This window comes from Cariama cristata, unplaced genomic scaffold (genome assembly GCF_000690535.1).
Source record: "Cariama cristata isolate BGI_N322 unplaced genomic scaffold, ASM69053v1 scaffold37165, whole genome shotgun sequence".
Taxonomy (NCBI): domain Eukaryota; kingdom Metazoa; phylum Chordata; class Aves; order Cariamiformes; family Cariamidae; genus Cariama; species Cariama cristata.
In genome coordinates, this window is record NW_009616499.1 from 13,269 (window position 1) to 33,022 (window position 19,754).

A 19,754-nucleotide genomic window follows, 5' to 3' on the forward strand; every position below is an offset into this window, starting at 1 on the left:
ATTCCTGCCTGCTCGCTTAGGTGATGTTACTGAAGGCCAGTCAATTACATTTGTTCACCAGAAACTCCTGCTGCTGGATTGTTTCACTTAGTTCAGCACAGAAATTTACCATCTAACAATCTGCACAAATGGGATACCATTTAAATTCTATGAAATAATTTACATATATTAATATATATTTTTTTTTTGTCTTCTCTCAAGCTCTTGACATCCACAGAGTGAAAAACTTATCTGAAGAGGCTTGGGCATGGGTTCTTGACGATGTATTTCAGAAATGCATACAAATATAGCTTGATAAATGTGTTTTCATAGAATTAGAAAAAGTCTGTAGCTGGCCAGAAATACTGTTATATAGGGAGTAGTGAAGAACCTTGTATACTTGGCTGGCGTAGTAAACATATTTTTTTTTTCTGCTAATATCATTACAAGTTCAAAATGTTAAAGAACTGTGCTGCTTAGAACAAAGTATAGCCATGTCTTGACCTGAAATAATATTACAGAGCAGTAGACGAAGTAGCGTAGTGGTCCTATCTAGGCAAATTGGTGTACTGTGGACTGCATTGGCCAAATGTGTCTTTTGTATCAGAGAATACAATTGATGACTTTATTTTCAAAGTCGATGTCAGTGTTACTGTCAACCTTTGGGGCTTGAAAAAAAAAAAGTTGACTCTCTTGCCAGCTATGACCTCTTTGAAAAAGTAGTAGTTGTATATAATAGATTGTTAAGGCAGTGTTTATAAAACAATAACAAAAATACTTTTTGACAGTCTTACTGGCAGAGACTCAGGGCTGATAGAATCCAGGTCTGTCTGTTTTACTTTCCTTGGAAATACTTCAGACTTCTGCACGTGTTTTATTGCCTGGTATGACTTTAGAGATAATAACTTAATTTGTATTACTGTACTGTGTAAAACTTGAACCAAATTGTTTGGGTTGAGAAGGACATGAGGGAGAAGAAGGTGGCACAACTGTACATATTGTGTGCTAAAATAGAAGCAGCAGCTCTTGTTTGCTGTCTTGGAGACTGACAAAAATTCCAGTTTGATCCCCCCTCCCCCCCATGTTCCTGATAACAATGTCTGAGAAAAATGAAGTTTACACTTATATTAATTCTAAATTTATATGAGCTGTAATAACGATCAAGCTTTATATTATCTTTATGTGCCTCATGATATGTCTGATGCTTCTTCATAAACCATCCTGGTTTTCACTTTTTTTACTATGCATTTTTCTGTTACACATTGATTATATGATTTGTTAGATTAGTTTATAGTTGGTTCAGAGCATTCAATTAGAAGGCTAGACTTTTTTCATTGTTAGGTAACAGGCAAGTGTTTAAAATTATTTAATGAGTTCTGCATTGAAATACAATGAATTAACTTCTAAAAGAAAAAAATATTAAAGATAACATGCATCACAAATGTTTAGTTTGCAGTAAATTAGTGTGTACTGGTGTGGATAATGCATAAAAATCTGTACCACAAAACTGGTGTGTTTTGTCTTGTTTTACTTTCAAGCCTGTGATTTTGTGTATGTTGTTTCTTGATTTGCTGCAGAAAAAGGTGGGGGGGAACTTAGCACTTAAATTAAAGCTTCAGTATTGCTTTTTTTTTCCTCCTTTTTTCTCTTCAGTCTTCATTATTGTCCTTAAAAAATATTTATGAAATGTTTCTGCTGCCTCTTCTGCACGGTGTAGTCTAGCTCTCAACTTCCTGGCTACTAGCAATATTGAGCAAAACTTAAAAAAATACCCAACAAAATCCCCCCAAACCAAACCTCAATTGTTAAAAGAAACAAGTATCAAGTACATAGAGCTCAGTGGTTGAAGTAGCTTGAAAGAATTTTCTGTCACAGCCCTTGTTAAAATTAGATTGCTTGCTATTTTCAGAAAAGGTAAATAATTAATTTTTTCAGAACAGATGAAGTTCTTATTATTGCTGCTTTTATAGGAATTCAATGTGCAATACCATAGTCTACAAAAGCAGTTGAAGTCTGGGTAGCTTTTTATTTTGAGAACCAAGTAATTTCCACAGGTTAAGTGTATGACAAATCTACGGTTTCTTCCTGAAACCTTATGATGCAACTTGGTTTCCTTATTGGAGGACTGGAAATCATTTCTCTAAGTCAGAAAACAAATGTCCTGACAGCAAGTGGAGGTTGTTATTTGCCTCCTAAGTGAAAAAGTATGGTCTCTGACTAATATAGCTGGAGGTTCTGGCAAAAAGTAATTTTAACAAAACCCCAACCTTTTAGTTTTTGCCAGTGAGCTGTGTTTTTATAAGAGCATTGCTGATACAGTGCACTGGCATTTATGTGCTGGCAAATATAAATGATAGGCTCTTAGTAACTTTGTATTTTTGCTGTATCTGCTGGGTAATTGACTGTTGTGGACAGGTGTTTTAAGGACAGTAACGGATTTCTTCCAATTGTTAAAATTTCCATGTTCAAAAAATACAGCTAAGTTCTATTTGTGCTGACTTTTTATAAACAGTTAAGTCATAGAAAAAAAGTAAATTCTAGATTTGCTAAGTATTGCTTTTAACTCCCTGCAAAAATCTAGAGGTTTTTTCCTGCTGCTGTCTTTGGAAATCTAAGAAAAATGGTTTATACTACTACTTGCTAGTATTACAGTGGAGACAGTGGAGCTCCTTACCTTCCACTTGGTTATATGTGTGTGGTTTTGGTTTGTTTCGTTTTACTAATAAACACAAATTAAGAAAAATTTTTTTTGCAATATAATGTTTGAAGAACACTGTCCATAGCAATATTTCAGTGATCTGTCTGGTGTTCCATAAAATGCAGTGTAAAAGATCCAACACCAAAACACTTGAACAGGTAGCACACTGTACTTTAAATTTTATGTACTGAAATGCTGCTTGTGTCATTGCATGGTAGTCATCTAATAATGCGTACAAATTTCAGACTTTTTTTTTTCCTAGTGAGTAACATCTTTAAAATGCAAAGTCACTGTGTAAACTCTTAAGAAAGATGTGGAGTTAAATAGCAAATTTCTTAAGAACAATAGACAGATTGGCTGGGTAGGCTAATATAAGTATTAAATACATGATTTAGCATCATTGAAGCTTCACTTCATTAATACATTGGGTAATGTATTTATTTGTCAGGCAATATTATTTAATTACTTCATAAAACATGGCCAGATCTTTAAGGAAACTATTAGCATTTTCCTGTCCCAGTATTTGGTACCTTTGTCTGAGTCACTTTGCATACCAGATGGGATACTGAATGACCTCTGAGTTAGTCTTCAGAATGATTCGTCAACGAGTACTTCACCTGTCTTCCAGACCAAAAAACATGCTATTATTTTTGTTCTTTCTCTTTTGAATTTAGAAAAGTTTTAGGCCTTCTTTTGCAGACCAAACCCTTAGTTTAAGAAAAAGTTGCAATATTTGCTTTGTGTAAATTTAGCCTGATTCCCTACATCTAGGAATGAGGTATCCAGTTACTTCAACTACTACTGTTACGGCATATATCGCCTTCACTTAATTCTCCACCACCACCTTGAAAGTCTTCTATGACTGCAGTGAACAATCATTATGTTAAGTTATTTATCACTAAATAAGTGTGCTGTTGGAAGATAAATTGTCTTAAAGTATAGCTGCATGTCTTGAAACTTTTGATCCAAATCAGCCTTAACTACAGCTGCCATAATAGTCAAAAACATTATTATGACCATCCGTTTTAGTTTGTGTTGTGTTATGTCAGAGGGATTGAAGAAGGACTGTTGCAGCTTACTTATTTCGTTTTGTGGGGATGTTCTTGACCGTCCTTGCATGTGGAAATGAGGCTAACAATAAAGAGCAGAGCCAGAGGCTACAGCGGCCTGGATATGAAGAGAAAATGCAATAGAAGCAAACTAAATGAATTAAATATGTTCTCAGTGTGGTTAGGAAAAAAGAATGAGGTGGTGGTGGGGGCTGAAAGAGGATAGAACGACAAATGAGAATGTTTATAACATAGGGAAGAAGGACTACTCGGAGAATTAAACTGTGTGGCAAAACCAAAATCTTTAGTCTTTGTATTGAACATAATACTTCATGGTTAAGTAGCTATTTATCATCATGAGCCTTGAAGCTCTGTTAAGAAAAAATGTGTGATGTGAGGTTAATTCCTAAAGTAATTTACCAAGAGGATTAATTTTGCCTGTACGATTGTAAAACTTCAAGAATTTTTTTTTTTTTTTTTTTCCTGCTGGCTTTCTCCTCAAATACAGTGTCTTTTCAGTTCACTGGTTTGAATTTTGGGCTGTGTATGAGATGCCTGCATCCTGGTGTTCTAAATGGGTGCTCTGAACCAACTGTAAACTAATTGAGCAAATCATGTCAGCGTGAAAAGCGTTAATCTATTAATGTGAAAGTGTATAAAATTACTTAATGTAGAGAAACTCACACAACTTAATGTGGTGTTGTGTGTTTTTTTTTTTCCTGTAGATGCCCTCCTCGAACTTTTTTACCAGCACTGTGCAAAATTTTTCTCGATGAAAGTGCTCCAGACAATGTATTAGAAGTAACAGCTCGTGCCATAACGTATTACCTGGATGTATCAGCTGAATGCACCCGTAGGATTGTGGGAGTGGATGGAGCTATCAAAGCACTTTGTAATCGTTTAGTAGTTGTTGAACTTAACAACAGAACGAGCAGAGATTTGGCTGAGCAGTGTGTGAAGGTATGTGTACTGAAGAACCTTTTGTTTTTAAGAAGGGCCTGGAAAATCTGTTTCTGAAGAGTTTCATCATCTTCTCATCCTATTTATTTTATTAAAATGTGAGAGCAAAAACATGAAGTACGATAAAAATATATGTGCCAGCAATGCTGCTTATCTTTACTGTCAGTCTGGTGATCTTCAAAGCTGAGATTCCTTTAAAAATAAAGTACAGAAAAAGAAAAAAAAATAATAGAAGAAAGCTTTGCTGTTTATCTTGCATGACTGGAATGCGAAGGGCTAATTTTATGCTAAAAAGGAATGAATAATTGCTCCAGATATAGATAAATTACCTGCTGTAAAAAATTGCTGTCTCTTCAGTAGCGCTAGACACAGCTCCTTTGCACCCTTGTGAAAGTTTTCAGAAAAATTTACAAGACCCTTAAAATCTCTTGTTTAAAGCATAACTCATGGCCATGTGATAGCATATAGTTTGAGTCCTTGATTACTATGGCATCAGACTTTATGCATGTATTTCCTATTTACTAGTTCTAATCTACTCAGAAGTACATCACTGGAGTACTGGAGTAACAGTACTCTTGGAAGTTTCAGAGCTCTCAGTTGTGTATTATCCAAAGACTTAATTCTCCCAGGAAAAGATACTATTATCTAGCTGTCTCTCATGAACACCTGGTATGACAATGCTATTGGGGGATGTTCTTGTATTCACTTCTGTATTTTTTAAGAAAACTGTAACTATTAGAGTACTGGAGGCTTTGGCCCCTTCTGGGTGTTGAAGAAGAGGTGGGGTTTTTTTTCTGTTGTTCTATTGTTTCATTTTCTTAACCAGTTCTGTAGATGGATATAAACAAACAACTGACTTCTTGTGTATTCTTCATTCTAACTAAATTTCATTTTGTCATAGGTGTTAGAATTAATTTGTACCCGTGAATCAGGAGCTGTGTTTGAAGCTGGAGGGTTGAATTGTGTTTTGACATTCATTCGTGACAGTGGACACCTTGTTCATAAAGATACTTTGCATTCAGCTATGGCTGTAGTATCCAGACTCTGCGGCAAAATGGAACCTCAGGATTCTTCTTTAGAGATCTGTGTGGAATCACTGTCTAGTTTATTAAAACATGAAGACCATCAGGTAATGTAATAGTTGGCTCAGTATGCTGTGAATTTAACTTCTATTATGTTCCAAGATAAAAATACTGCTTAGCATTTGACTCAGCACTGTTGCATGAATATGATCTTATTTAACCTCTGAAAACTTCATTGAAAAAAATCCTGTAACTTTTTCAGTGCATTTCGAAATACTTTCTAAAGTAATCATTGTTCTACGTCTGCACCTCAGTCACTATTAAAATGAGCATAAATGAGAGACAAAAATCAATCTGGTTTGTTTTTCTTTTGCCAAACTAAGAGAAGCGATAAAAACATTCACAATCAATGCTAAAATGTTACATTGGAAGCCAGCCTAGAGTAGTACTACTATAGATGCAGCACCACTTCTTTATTGCAGTTTTATTAACTTGAGATGTAGTAGTCCTTGTAAAATCTAGAAAATGAATCCTAGAGGAATTATCTTCCTACTAGTAGAGTCCTTTTGTGTATATCATACTAATGCTTTGCAATGCAATAGCTATTTAACCGAACTGTTTCTGTACTCTGGCCAGGCTTCTTGTCTGTACCATTCTCAGTCCCCATTTTGCCCCCACCTCTGTCCTCATTCCTTTCTCTACACCTGCCCTGCCTCCTCCTGGTCTGGTTTATTAAGCACATCATATTTGGGAGACTAAATCCTTTTGCCAGTGAGCTGCGTTTGTTGTTTTTAACTTTTTTTTTTTTAGATCTTTTTGAAAGACCCAGTTGGCAGGGGACTGTCACACTAGCCATTTCAGAACAAGCTACCATGTTTGTTAGACATTATGTAACTTTATTAATGCACTGATCATCTCAGGCAAGCTAATTCTGTAATTTAGACTGTAAGTCTGTAGTATTTGAACTGTTTCCCAATTTATACTGTGTTAGAAAAAAGCAAATGCTGGGGCTGTTGGAGGTCTGAATGGGAGTTCAAATTAACTTAATCTTTTAGCAGTTAAGCCTTAAGGTAAGTGTGCTTAAGATTGGAGTAACCCAGAAGATAAGAAGTAAATCTGTACTGGTATCCTTGAGAAACATGTTTTGTGTGAAACAAGCCTCAGGATTTACAGTGAATGTTGGGTGTGTATTAAGGATTTGCCCAGTAACTTCCTTTGTAAAGTTTTGTTGTTCCTCCCCTCATCCTTTTACACTGTTGGATTTGGTCACTTTTTGTGTGGGCTGCCAGTTAGTAACATCACTTGAGGGAAGAGCTCAGACCAGATGAATGTGGCCCCAAGAACAGCTTACTATAAGTTTGGTTTTTTAACCTTTCTACTAAACTTGCAATTTGTGAGAAGAAATGTAAATACCTTCCACAGTACTCTTTTGCTTTGTAAACTGATGCCACTGATGTGGTGTGTTTAAATAAGCTGAACCTTGCGTGTTTCTGACAGAGCTGTTCTGGTAAAAATCCATGAAGTATATACGGATTACATAAAGATTGGCAGAATTGTTTATCCATTGTGCTATCAAAGAACTGTAGCAAAATGCCGAGGAACATGAGTAGTGACCATTACAAGTTAAAGAAAAAATCCCTTGCGAAAGAGTACTGATAAATCAGAATGCTTGGCATGCAGGGACCATGCCAGAAGCTTAGCATGCTTTGCATTTATTCAGGAGAAACTTCGTTTTTCAAGTACTTGCAAACTTAATGGGGTTTTAAGATTTTAACTTCATGAAGTCTGGCTAATACTCTAATCTTGTTCTGTGTGTTGATGGGTAACTGTCTTTAAGCCGTTGGCACATGATAGCTGACATTCATTTTGAAAATGGGCTGTGCTAGAAGTTGGTGACATTTTTAGGGAGTAAGAACTAATTTAGAGTTTGGTAAAGCATGGGTTTTTTGGTTTGTGGGTGGTTTTTTTATTTTTGTTTTTTTTAACTATTTCTTGACACCAGTCTAGTTTGCTGCTGTACGTCTACGAAGGCAAATGTGCCTGAAGCAGCTCATCTTGATATGCCTATGCAAACCTCTTGATCTGAAAGATGGAGACACTTTTAGTGTATAGATGAGAGAGATGTTGAAGGCAAAACCTTCTTTCTTTTCAACACCAACAGAAAAATAAGTTGGATCTTTTCCTGGACAGTTGACCAGCAGTATTTTTTTCTGTATTGTTAAGAGGATCATCAGTAAGCCTCGTTTTAACAGCGTCACTGTTTGGTTTTGGGTTGGTTGGGTTTTTTTCCTCTTTAGTGACAAACCTAAATTTGGGAGTTTGTATTTTATTGTCACAAAAATACTTGCATATCACTGGGTCAGGTGTTCAGTGGACAGACTGGGTTATCCAAGGGTAAAATTGGCTTTTCCCAGTTTGTCCTATTTTTAAGCTTGATCTCATTGAAAATTTCTTTTACTTAAAAGAAGTATGTAGACCTTTAAATACAGCTTTAACTATCAGACTTCACTGTCAATTTAGTACTGTGGGAGTTCTGAGCTGGTGCCTCAGCTAATGGCTTATTTGATAGCATTTTTTTTAGTAGAAAGCACCAAATTAATATAACATTGTAATATTAGCATAATATTAGTTTTGATTGTCAAATATAACATATTAGAAGATTTTGTATTCTATAAATATAGGAGATAAAACTGCAGAGAAATTTTTGTCTTCCTTGTCCTTTGAGGAACAAATTTGAAATTCAGTAAATGTGTAAAAGTTAGGAAGTAAAACCTCATAGTGCATTTTCTTTTTGTTTTGTTTTTTTTTTTGGTGAGTTTTAAAAGTTTTATTATTAGAAGGCTGCCTTAACAATTTCTAACATCAAAACAACCAGAAGATGAAACATACCATATTTCAATATCAAGCAGTGGATTGTTTTTGTTTGTTGTGTTTTTTTTTTCAAACTGTATTGTCAGAATAGACCATTGCTCATGGGGATTATAAATAGTTGTGTTTCCTGTAAGAACATCTGTAACTAAAAACTTTAAAAAATGTGCTTCCAACATCTATTAATTTGACAATTTGATTATTAAATATATCTTTCTAGATTGATTTGGAGTTTTGCTCATATAGTTAAGGAGATGCTCACAATGCTGAACTTCAGACAAAGAAGAAGAGTTTCCTTGATTTCTATATATCATCAACAGAGAGAAAGGAGGAAAAAAACCCAACAACAATACAGTCCTTCAGTGAGCAGTTCAGAGCATTGTTGGGTTCTGACTCCAAGTTTCTGGCTTAAAAAGCTTGGTTTCTCTGTTCATTGACTTTGAAGGGAACATGGGGAAATCAGCTGCTTCTGTGTGTCCTGTATTCTTGTGAATATCCCTTTAGCATCTTCTCATTTGAAGTAACGGATTTTTCATCATTTCTCTTGCACTTCTTTTTTAGGTTTCAGATGGAGCTCTGAGATGCTTTGCTTCATTAGCTGACAGATTCACACGGCGTGGAGTTGACCCAGCCCCATTAGCTAAGCATGGATTAACTGAGGAGTTGTTATCTCGCATGGCAGCTGCTGGTGGGACAGCATCAGGACCATCTTCGGCTTGCAAACCTGGACGGACTAGCACTGGAGCACCATCTACAGCTGCAGACTCTAAATTAAGTAATCAGGTGTCAACTATTGTAAGCCTGTTGTCAACCCTGTGTAGAGGCTCTCCAGTAGTAACACATGTAAGAAATCCTTTTACGTTACAGCTTTTTGTTCTCATAGGGTTTTTCCCTTCATGTGCTTTAATATATGCAAGATATGTATTGCTATTTATATATAAGATACACAGATTTATAGATTTTATTTTTATATATATACATACACAGACGTATGCACGTAGGTTATTTATAAAGAGGGGAAAAAAGCAAACATTTCATATGGAAATGAAACCCAATTCTGATAGTATTTTCTAAAGCCCTGTATATTTTTTATTGTTCAGACTTTTAATTATTTCCAGGATCTCCTAAGATCTGAACTTCCAGATTCTATAGAAAGTGCGTTGCAGGGTGATGAGAGATGTGTACTGGATACCATGCGGTTAGTAGATCTTCTTTTGGTGCTACTGTTCGAAGGGAGAAAAGCCCTGCCAAAATCCAGTGCTGGATCTACAGGCAGAATCCCAGGATTGCGAAGACTGGATAGTTCTGGGGAACGTTCTCATCGGCAGCTGATAGATTGCATCCGCAGTAAGGATACTGATGCACTAATAGATGCTATTGACACAGGAGGTAAGCAAAAATACTGTGAAGAAGAAAATGAGATAAATAAGGTATTTTTATAATCTATGGTGTCATAACAAATGCTTAGGTAGTACCTTGAAAATTTTTATATACATGTTCACTTATTTTGTTAATACACAACAGGTCTTATTAGTAATAATTCCTATGCTACTTTTTTTTTTATGTGCAATTAAGGGCATAAATGCTTCCCTAGAATTATTGAAGATGTTTAATTTTTTTTTAGATCTGCTCTTTATTTAAAGAACACTGAAGTTTATTTAAAGGTCCCAGAATTATAAATTATTTTATTTAACGGTATCTTTCAGCTTTTGAAGTAAATTTCATGGACGATGTGGGGCAAACTCTTTTAAACTGGGCCTCAGCTTTTGGAACTCAGGAAATGGTAAATTAGTTTTATAGAATCTTAAAAACTTAGATTATTTATGTAAAGAAAGAAGTGAAAAAAACTAGTTTCCTTTTTCTTGTTTAACAGGTAGAATTCCTCTGTGAAAGGGGTGCTGATGTTAACCGAGGTCAGAGGTCGTCCTCATTACATTATGCAGCATGTTTTGGAAGACCTCAGGTAGCAAAGGTATGATTTAAACTGACACTTAGAAAGCCTTACATACTGACTTTTTGCCTTGTTCTGTACAAAATGTGTTCGATGCCATATCATAGAATGGTTTGGTTGGAAGAGATCTTAAAGATCATCTAGTTCCAACCCCCCTGCCATGGGCAGGGACACCTCCCACTAGACCAGGTTGCTCAAAGCCCCATCCAACCTGGCCTTGAACACTTCCAGGGATGGGGCAGCCACAGCTTCTCTGGGCAACCTGTGCCAGTGCCTCACCACCCTCACAGTGAAGAACTGCTTCCTTATATCTAACCTAAATCTTCCCTCTTCCAGTTTAAAGCCTTTGCCCCTTGTCCTATCACTGCATGTCCTTGTAAAAAGTCCCTCCCCAGCTTGCTTGTAGGCCCCCTTTAAGTACTGGAAGGTGGCTCTAAGGTCTCCCTGGAGCCTTTTCTTCTCCAGGCTGAACAACCTCAACTCTCTCAGCCTGTCCTCATAGGAGAGGTGCTCCAGCCCTCTGATCATCTTTGTGGCCTCCTCTGTACTCGCTCCAACAGGTCCATGTCCTTCTTGTGTTGGGGGCCCCACAGGTGAAGGCAGTACTGCGGGGTGGGTCTCACCAGAGCATGTTCTTTACAGTGTTTATCAAAATACAACTTTTTCATTAGGACATTTCATAGGGCAGTAATGTGAATAAAAGTGATTTTATATTAACTCTAGAGTTATAGAAAGTTCTAACTTTGCTTACAAGCATGAGAAAAGTGTAGGAAAGATGTATGAAAAACACGTTTACTATTTTGGAAGAAGGCATCTTAATGTTTTTTTCTAATATTTAAAAATATTTGTTCTCAGACTCTCTTACGACATGGTGCAAACCCTGATTTGAGAGATGAAGATGGGAAAACTCCTTTAGACAAAGCTCGCGAAAGGGGGCACAGTGAAGTAGTAGCCATTCTTCAGTCTCCAGGTGGGTGCAGTTTTTTAATTCCATACTCTTGCTAGTAGAAATGCTTATATAGGTTAAGCAATTCAATTATTAGAATTTTATTCTATTAAGGTTTACTTAAAAATGAGTATTTTGTGACCAACCTTCCTTAACCTGCAAAGTACATATAAAAACCTTAGTATTTTACATGTTCTTGAGGGATGGAGTTTACCAAAGAAACTGTTGACTGGTCACGAGCAGTGCCAGTGGTCCTGCTTTTCAGCTGTGGAATGCGGCTAGACTGGGATTTTGCTGTGGGTTCAGAGGATGTCAGCCTTGGTAGCTTCTCTGGTATCTTTTCTTTCTATGTGGGAACTGCATTTTATCTGTTTGTGAGACTTCCATGGCACTGGAGCCACAGGTGGTGACGTGCTCATATTTAGTTCACTTTAGGGACTTTGAGCTTCTCCTGTGAACAGTCTTTGGTGGTACCTGTTATCAAACAGTCTTCTTCAAGAAGACTTGCATATGTAACTTTTGTATTTTTAGGAATGCATATTTGTGTTCAGGTACTTTGATGTTAGTAAAGAAAACTCTTACATTTGTTTGAAGGGTTTTGTTGGTTGGTTGGTTTTTTGCCATTGAACGTTTTGGGGGAAAAAAATATTTTGCAGGGGACTGGATGTGTCCTGTCAACAAAGGAGATGAGAAGAAAAAGAAAGATGCAAACAAGGATGAGGAAGAATGTAATGAACCCAAAGGAGATCCAGAAATGGCACCCATATACTTGAAAAGATTATTGCCTGTGTTTGCACAAACATTTCAACAAACTATGTTGCCTTCAATAAGGTATTGTTGTCATGATAGACAATTTCCTTGCATATTATGAATTTCTTAATACACTCTTAAAAAAGCCAAGGTGTTTTTTTTTTTCATTAAAAATTGTAACATCTAAAAGTTTAAGTAATGCAAGTGACACTTAAACATATTTCTGTTTGAATAGAAATGGTGGGTGAAAAGAGTTGCAAGTCTGACTTTTGCTTAGTATTCTAAGTAGCATTTGTTTCCTTTCTGGGGACCTAGTATCTTGGAAAAAATACGGCTGATTAGTCAGAAGTGGGAGAGCAAAGCATACTCTTGACTGAAGTAGCATGATGAAAGAATACTATGTTCATATAGTAGCTTGTATAGACTGTGTATACTGTGTATTTGGTTACAGCTGTTTGTAGCCACTATAATGAAAGTACTCATTTAGGAGAGGAAAACTAATGAAACAATATTGAGATATATTCATTGGAAAATCGGAAAGAGAGGATAAAGCTATTTTAGAAGGTTTTAGACTTCTTAACAGCTGAAGTGTTAATCAACTGGAGAGGATGCCTCTTTAAAAGAGAATGAAAAGAATGTAATTAATTTAATAGTTAAAAAGGAATACAGTGGGTGGTATAGTAGTTGTGATAAATTGCGTCTGACCATAACCTCTCAGCCTTTTACACTACAAATATAACGTTTACTTAATCTCTTATGTGTGTTCCCGGTGTTTATAAGGGGTGAAAATACAAGATAAAAAGGGACTCTAGTGGAGAGAGGCTCTACATGAGCTGATGATAGGAAGCTTAAACTAGGTTATTTTAAATGAAGGGAATGAGAAACTATGTTAACAATCTGGGCATGATTAATTGTTCTTGCAGGTTGTGGAAAGAAGTAGTTGGTGCTCTGTATTTTAAAGTTTTCTTTATTAATGAAGTAAATCATACTTTTAAAAGTCAGTCAAATAAAAAATTCATCTTTAACCAAACAGAAGTGATTGGCTTCCAAATTAAGTGTAGTTCTTAATATGGAAAGCTGCATAATCTAATGGTCATTTTAGACTTTATAGGGATCTCACCAAAACACGGGAAGTATGTGACAGAAATGGAACACTGGATGCCAGAGAGGAAGATGAAGTGTGCAGAAAAGTGACTTGCCATCGCTAAGAGTGGATAAAGACAGAATGTAGAATAGGTTGGCCTAGAGAAGTGTTGAGGAGAAAAATACAGTAGATTCATAGTGCTGTAGAATCAAAAAAGATCAGTAGGTAAATTATTCTTAGAGATAATCTAGGACTTACTAACAATAACCAGTTTTGGTTCCGGTAATAAGAACTGAAACTCATGTAAAGATTTTTTTTGTTTGAAAGCATGCATAAATACAGTGCTAAAGCAGTTTTATCTGGAACCTTTTTGTTGCTTTGATTGCTGCCTGCTTTATCTTTGTAAGAATCTGTTGGGTTTTTTTCCCCTGTGTTCTCTTTTAAAGGAAAGCAAGTCTTGCCCTCATTAGAAAAATGATACATTTTTGTTCTGAGGCACTGCTGAAAGAGGTTTGTGACTCTGATGCTGGCCACAATCTGCCTACGGTACTGGTTGAGATAACAGCCACAGTTCTTGATCAAGAGGTAGGAAGAAAGAAAATATTGTTCTTTTATGAAACCAGTGCAAAAAAGGGAGTTATGCTTATTGATTCCACATACTTGTTAATAACTAACCGCAAAGCATTTATAGCATCCGTCTGTGACCACATGTGAAGTTCAGCATGTAAAGATATTTTTAAGTAAAGAGATTTCCCTTATTATTTACTTTCCATCCCAATGTATTACAGGATGATGATGATGGCCATTTGCTAGCCTTGCAAATCATAAGGGATTTGGTGGATAAAGGTGGTGATCTTTTTCTAGACCAACTGGCTAGACTTGGTGTAATTAGTAAAGTGTCAACTTTGGCGGGGCCATCATCTGATGATGAAAATGAAGAAGAGTCTAAACCTGAGAAGGTAAGTACAGAATTGATAGCTTTATTTGTTCCTGTAAAACCAACACTTCTAGTATAATTTTCACTGTTAGAAAAATGTCCAGGGCAAGGTAGTTAGGCTATTAAATTAATGATTATTGTATGCCACTTGATCTAATTGTTTTTGTTGTTGCTTTCTGTAACTTCGTTTTCTGTTAGTGCGTTATTGTCTGAGTTTTCACATTCATACTTACTTGTGGTTGAGTTGATTGACACTTGTTTTTGTCTAGTGTTTTGAAAATGACTGCTAAATGAAATGAATCTTTCCTGAAAAAAGCTCATCTCTTTCAGTGTACGTGCATCAAATAATTGCAGATGTTTTAAACATTGTTATGGAATGTATTAAAAATATAAAAAAGAAAATAATTTTCTACATAATGAAAACCTTAAGTGTGCGTGTTGAAGTTATTTTCCAATTTCCGACAGTCATGTTACTGACCACTCAGATGAACTGAATGGAAAACAAACCACTTCTGTTATCCATTCAGTTAAGATTTATAGCCTTAAGTGTATAGCTAAGCTTTTTTACTGTGGGTTTTGGATTGTTTGGGGTTTTGGGGGGTTGTGGGCTGGCTTTTTTAGAAAGCTATCTGGACATGGTCCTAGGCAACTGGCTGTAGGTCACCTTGCCTGAGCAGGGATTTGGACTAGATGGCCTCCAGAGGTCCCTTCCAACCTCAACCGTTTTGTGATTCTTTTCTCACAATACAAGATTTGAACAGAGGTGGATGGTCCAGTCAGAAGGTTGTTGTTATTGTTGAGTAGATAAATCTGTAGCTGAAAAGAAACTTCTTAAGAGAGTATCTCATTCCATTAAAGAATACTTTTAATGATACATTTTACAGACAGAAGTGGTATAGTTTCCTATACTTCTGGTTTGGGTAATTCTTTTTCTCCTCAAGCCTTTTTAAAATGTCTGTTTTGTGTGTTGTTTTTTTGCTGGTTTTGTGTTGGTGTTTTTTTTTTTTTTTTAATGGGTTGGGGTTTTGTTGGGGGTTTTCTGTATTGTGTGTTTTTTTTATATTTGTGTGTTTATTACAATTTTATTACAGGAGGATGAACCACAGGAGGATGCTAAAGAACTGCAACAGGGTAAACCATATCACTGGAGAGACTGGTCAATCATTAGGGGAAGGGACTGCCTGTATATATGGAGTGATGCTGCAGCCCTGGAGCTATCTAATGGTAGTAATGGATGGTTCAGATTTATATTGGATGGAAAACTGGCCACAATGTATTCCAGTGGCAGCCCTGAAGGAGGATCGGATAGTTCAGGTAGTTTCTTTACAATTCAAGTCTAAGTTAAGTTTTGAGACTGTTGTATTTGTTTATGTAATTTGATTGGAGCTATTTTGTTTTGCAGGAATTGGCTTACTAACTAGTAAAGGATGTAAACAGGTGGAAGGTGGTCAGTTAATTGTGATGCTTTTTATCAGATAGCATGTGACCATAACTTGACTTCCTTGGTGAATTGTGTTAAGTAAACATCTTGCCAGTAGAAGTGTATTAACTTCGTTTTGTTTTGATTCTTCTCCATGCATACTTAATTTTTTCACCCCTGTCATTAAAAGCACTTTGTAGTGGCCATCCCAGGAAAAGCAGGTTGAAATGGCGATCTATTGTTTGCTTCTAGCTAGCAGAATGAAATTGCATGTGTTTGAAGACAAAGTAATGGGAAGTTTCTCATCAAGATTGGGAAACAAATTACAGTGTCTTAATTGTTTGTTGGAGAGAGGATAAGGGAACAGACCTTATGCACTGGCAATGCACAGGTGCTTTTGATTTTCTGTACAGAATACACACTTGTTCTGGATGCAGAAACAACCCTCTTTTATTGTTTCATGTTTTGTGTAACAGTTCATGTATTTATGAACCTGCAGACATAAAATGCTTTACAATATTATGTTTTCAACAAGCGATTGAATGAAATAACAGAACATGTTATTATTCAGGATAGAAATGAAGTGCTAATGACTTCATTGATTTTGGGCCATGAAGACAGAATGTGATATAGTGTGTTTCTAGATTATAACACAACTGGAAACCACTTCTAGGTTTTTTGATTTTTGGGGGGGCAGGGGGGGATGACACTCAGAAAATGTAGCCTTGCATTCTTTTTAACCTTAAAAGATAAACAATTTCTGTGTCGAGACACTTGTGTATCATGTGATACAATTTTAAGAAGATCCGTGAGGTTGTTTTCTTAAATCCTCATAGTCCCTGGATGCCAATTCTGCTTTCTTCCTTCCAAATGATGGGGGCATGGGGACAAGAGTTCACTATTTCTGTACAAGAAGAGTGGAATGGGGACTGGATCAGATGAATTTGGAGTGAAGAGAACTTAAAAGAAGTCAGACTGAGAGTTTAAGAAGATATGTCTCTTCGTATCAGTCTTTTAAAAAAGATTGAATAAATCCCAAGTTTTTGAACAAGATATCTAGCACGGATATTATGGAAGGGAAGGAGCTAAATTAGGATTAAATGAGACTTCTTGCAACTTTTTGTCAAATAGACACCTACTAAGAGTGCTGACATTGCAGTGACTTTGCCTGAACTTTAACCATTGGCTCTAAGCGTGTGCAGCAGCCTCTTTTATTTAAGAGATAAGAAACTAGTATTTGTTAACTAAAATTACTATAGTACAGTAGAGGCTCGGAATAGTATCTTTAAGTGCTGAACTATACTATATGTTCTGCTGTCCTAAATCACTACTGATTAAACTCATGGTATACTTCACGACTGGCAAGAATTAGAGGGTTGAGTAACGGAAATTGTTACTGTGTGTCGCATGATGAAAGTTGGGGTGAGAGGGGGAAATATATATACTATGAACATTTTTGGAAGGTCTGTACTCACCCCTCTCCACATTAGCTTAATACTTGTTTGAATTTTTAGAAAAAATACGAGTTCAATGCAAAAATTGAAATTTAATGGTAATTCTGAAGCTTTACGTAAGTCTCAAAATTCTGTCTAAGTGAACCCAAAATTATTCCCAACAGTGTATTATCATCACACTCTCTGTGCATCATGCTGTATAACAAATTTGTTAAAATGTCATTATGGAAATTTGGAAAGGTTTCATTAACAGTATTTTAATTTTGCATATGAAACTTCAAAATTCTTTTTATAAACCTTCTCTTTGGATGCTATGAATTTTAAGCGATGAAGAATGTTATACCTCAAGAGTGCATATTTATTTTTGCATAGAGATTATTTATTTTTGTATTATACAACAATACAAATGGCAAATTTAAAAAACCTAGAGTGTTAGTTGTTGGAGCAAAAGGAAAACAGCAATTTTACAAGTGCATGGACTTCAAAAGATATATTTATCAAATCAGTATGCTGAAAGATGAGGATACTTGTTAACTTTGAAGTTGAGATGTAATCTTTACATTAATGAGATTACTGCATTTTTATATGGAATTTTTATTTTTTAAATTATGAACTCATCAATTTTTCTGGAATTATACTAATTAACGTTTCAAATGTAGTGTGCAGCCTTTTAATTACTACAGTATCAAAATATAATTTAATTAAAACTGAGATAGTTGTTTGAATTAATTTCAGGCTAGATTACCTACATATCCTGAAAGTAGGATATGATCCTGTTTGTCATCTATTAAATATCTCCATATAAATATTAGCTTTTAAGCAAGTCTCATGTGGTGTCATTAGATTTTTGGTTTTTAATTTCATATTTTTCTCTGAGATAGGTCCTTAAAATTTTTGTAATTATTAAAAAAGGAATAGGAATATCTGCATTATAACTTGAATTAGCATAATGTCACTGTATGAAGTAGCATGTTTGTGGCTTTTTTACCTTCTCTGAGGTGAATGTAGAGGTTCTACAAAGGAGATGAATAAAAGTTTTATAAAAAAAAGTTTATAAAGAAAAATGTTGGTGCCTTTGTGACACTTAATCTGAGCACATAGCTATTATCTCAGCTCAAGTTTGCTTTTAGCACATTTCAGTTGGCAGACACTGAAGTTTTATGAATTTTTTTTGGTGTTTTTTGTATGGCTTCAGTATCTTTTCTCCACTTGCTTTAAGCTATGAGATTAATTGCTGTTTTCCTATTGGAGGATTCATTTAGCTTCCTATTGCTAAAAAGTCACTTTTGAGAATAGTTCATGCTGGCCATGATGAGATAAATTATTTTTGCAAGACTAAAAGTTTGTCATGGATTTCTTTGATCTTCCTATTTTAATTGTAAAGATGAATTAATTAATCTGTCAATAGCACCATTCAGAAAGAGTTGCATTGTCCACTGTGATGCAATCATGGAATAAACAAATAAAAAATAAAAGAAATTTAGAACACTCTAAGACCCTTAATTTCAAACTTAATTTTGCATTGAATACTCAGTCGTTTTGCTCTTGCAAAAAAAAATTTTTAAAAAAAAATTTGAGATACATGATGGTGGAATCGATTGTAGGAAGAAAAACAAAATGTTTGTTTCTTTTTAAATAGAAAGTAGGAGTGAGTTCCTTGAGAAGCTGCAAAGAGCTCGAAGCCAAGTAAAACCATCTACCACAAGCCAGCCAATTTTATCGGCACCAGGGCCAACTAAACTTACCGTAGGAAACTGGTCACTTACCTGTTTAAAAGAAGGAGAAATTGCTATTCACAATTCCGATGGTCAGCAAGCTACAATACTGAAAGAAGATCTGCCAGGCTTTGTGTTTGAATCTAACAGAGGAACAAAGCATTCATTTACAGCTGAAACCTCTTTGGGTAAGTATGTAGGTATGTGTTATGTGCAGGTAGGAGCAAGTGTATATGAGGTAGTTTTTCTGTTTGTTACTTTTCATACCTGTGAGAAATTGTGACTAAAAATATGTTGCAGGGTCGGAATTTGTGACTGGCTGGACAGGCAAAAGAGGAAGAAAGCTGAAATCTAAACTGGAGAAGACAAAGCAAAAGGTTGGAGGCCATCTGTGAATTTTATACTCGGAATTTAATTGAGTTTGTTTTATTTTGTAACAAGGTTATGGAGTTGTAGTTTCCTCTTAAAGGATTAAAATCTTCCCTGATTTCAACTAGACACAATTTTGTGCTAAGCTTGAAGGGGAAAACTTCATTCAGAACAAAGCACTTCTGCAGGTGCTTTTATCCAACAGTCGTAATAATTCTGTACTAATTTTCTTTTAAAAATGTAAAGAAATACAGTTCTCCTGACCTATATTTGTATAATTCTGTAGGTTTTTCTTTTTTTTTCTTTTAAATGCAAAAAGAAAAGATGTTATGATGAATACAGTTGTATCAGAGGCCTATGTTACTTCTACTCACTACTGGATGTCATGACAGATAGGAGGATGGAGTTGAACAGTCTGTGTTTTAAGAGCTGTGGTAGTAAAGCAAAATGAGTAAATGCCCGCATTTTAGACTTCTCTAAAATTCTTCTCCCTCTTCTCAAACTGAGGGGGGAAAAAAAGAGGAACTAAGAAATCAAGTATTAAGCTTTCTA

The 19,754-nt window shown here is 35.6% G+C and overlaps 1 protein-coding gene across 1 annotated transcript in view; it reads left to right on the top strand.

Moving 5' to 3' along the window:
- HECTD1 (HECT domain containing E3 ubiquitin protein ligase 1) overlaps positions 1-19,754 on the top strand; it is a 60,103-nt gene that overhangs the window by 11,193 nt on the left and 29,156 nt on the right. The window contains exons 2-14 of the mRNA XM_009700188.1: positions 4,452-4,686; positions 5,588-5,815; positions 9,138-9,419; positions 9,695-9,965; positions 10,283-10,359; positions 10,450-10,548; positions 11,383-11,497; positions 12,130-12,304; positions 13,754-13,892; positions 14,096-14,266; positions 15,336-15,558; positions 18,758-19,021; positions 19,134-19,210. Of these exons, the coding sequence (XP_009698490.1) occupies positions 4,452-4,686; positions 5,588-5,815; positions 9,138-9,419; positions 9,695-9,965; positions 10,283-10,359; positions 10,450-10,548; positions 11,383-11,497; positions 12,130-12,304; positions 13,754-13,892; positions 14,096-14,266; positions 15,336-15,558; positions 18,758-19,021; positions 19,134-19,210 (2,356 nt within the window). The remainder of the gene's footprint in view (positions 1-4,451; positions 4,687-5,587; positions 5,816-9,137; positions 9,420-9,694; positions 9,966-10,282; positions 10,360-10,449; positions 10,549-11,382; positions 11,498-12,129; positions 12,305-13,753; positions 13,893-14,095; positions 14,267-15,335; positions 15,559-18,757; positions 19,022-19,133; positions 19,211-19,754) is intronic.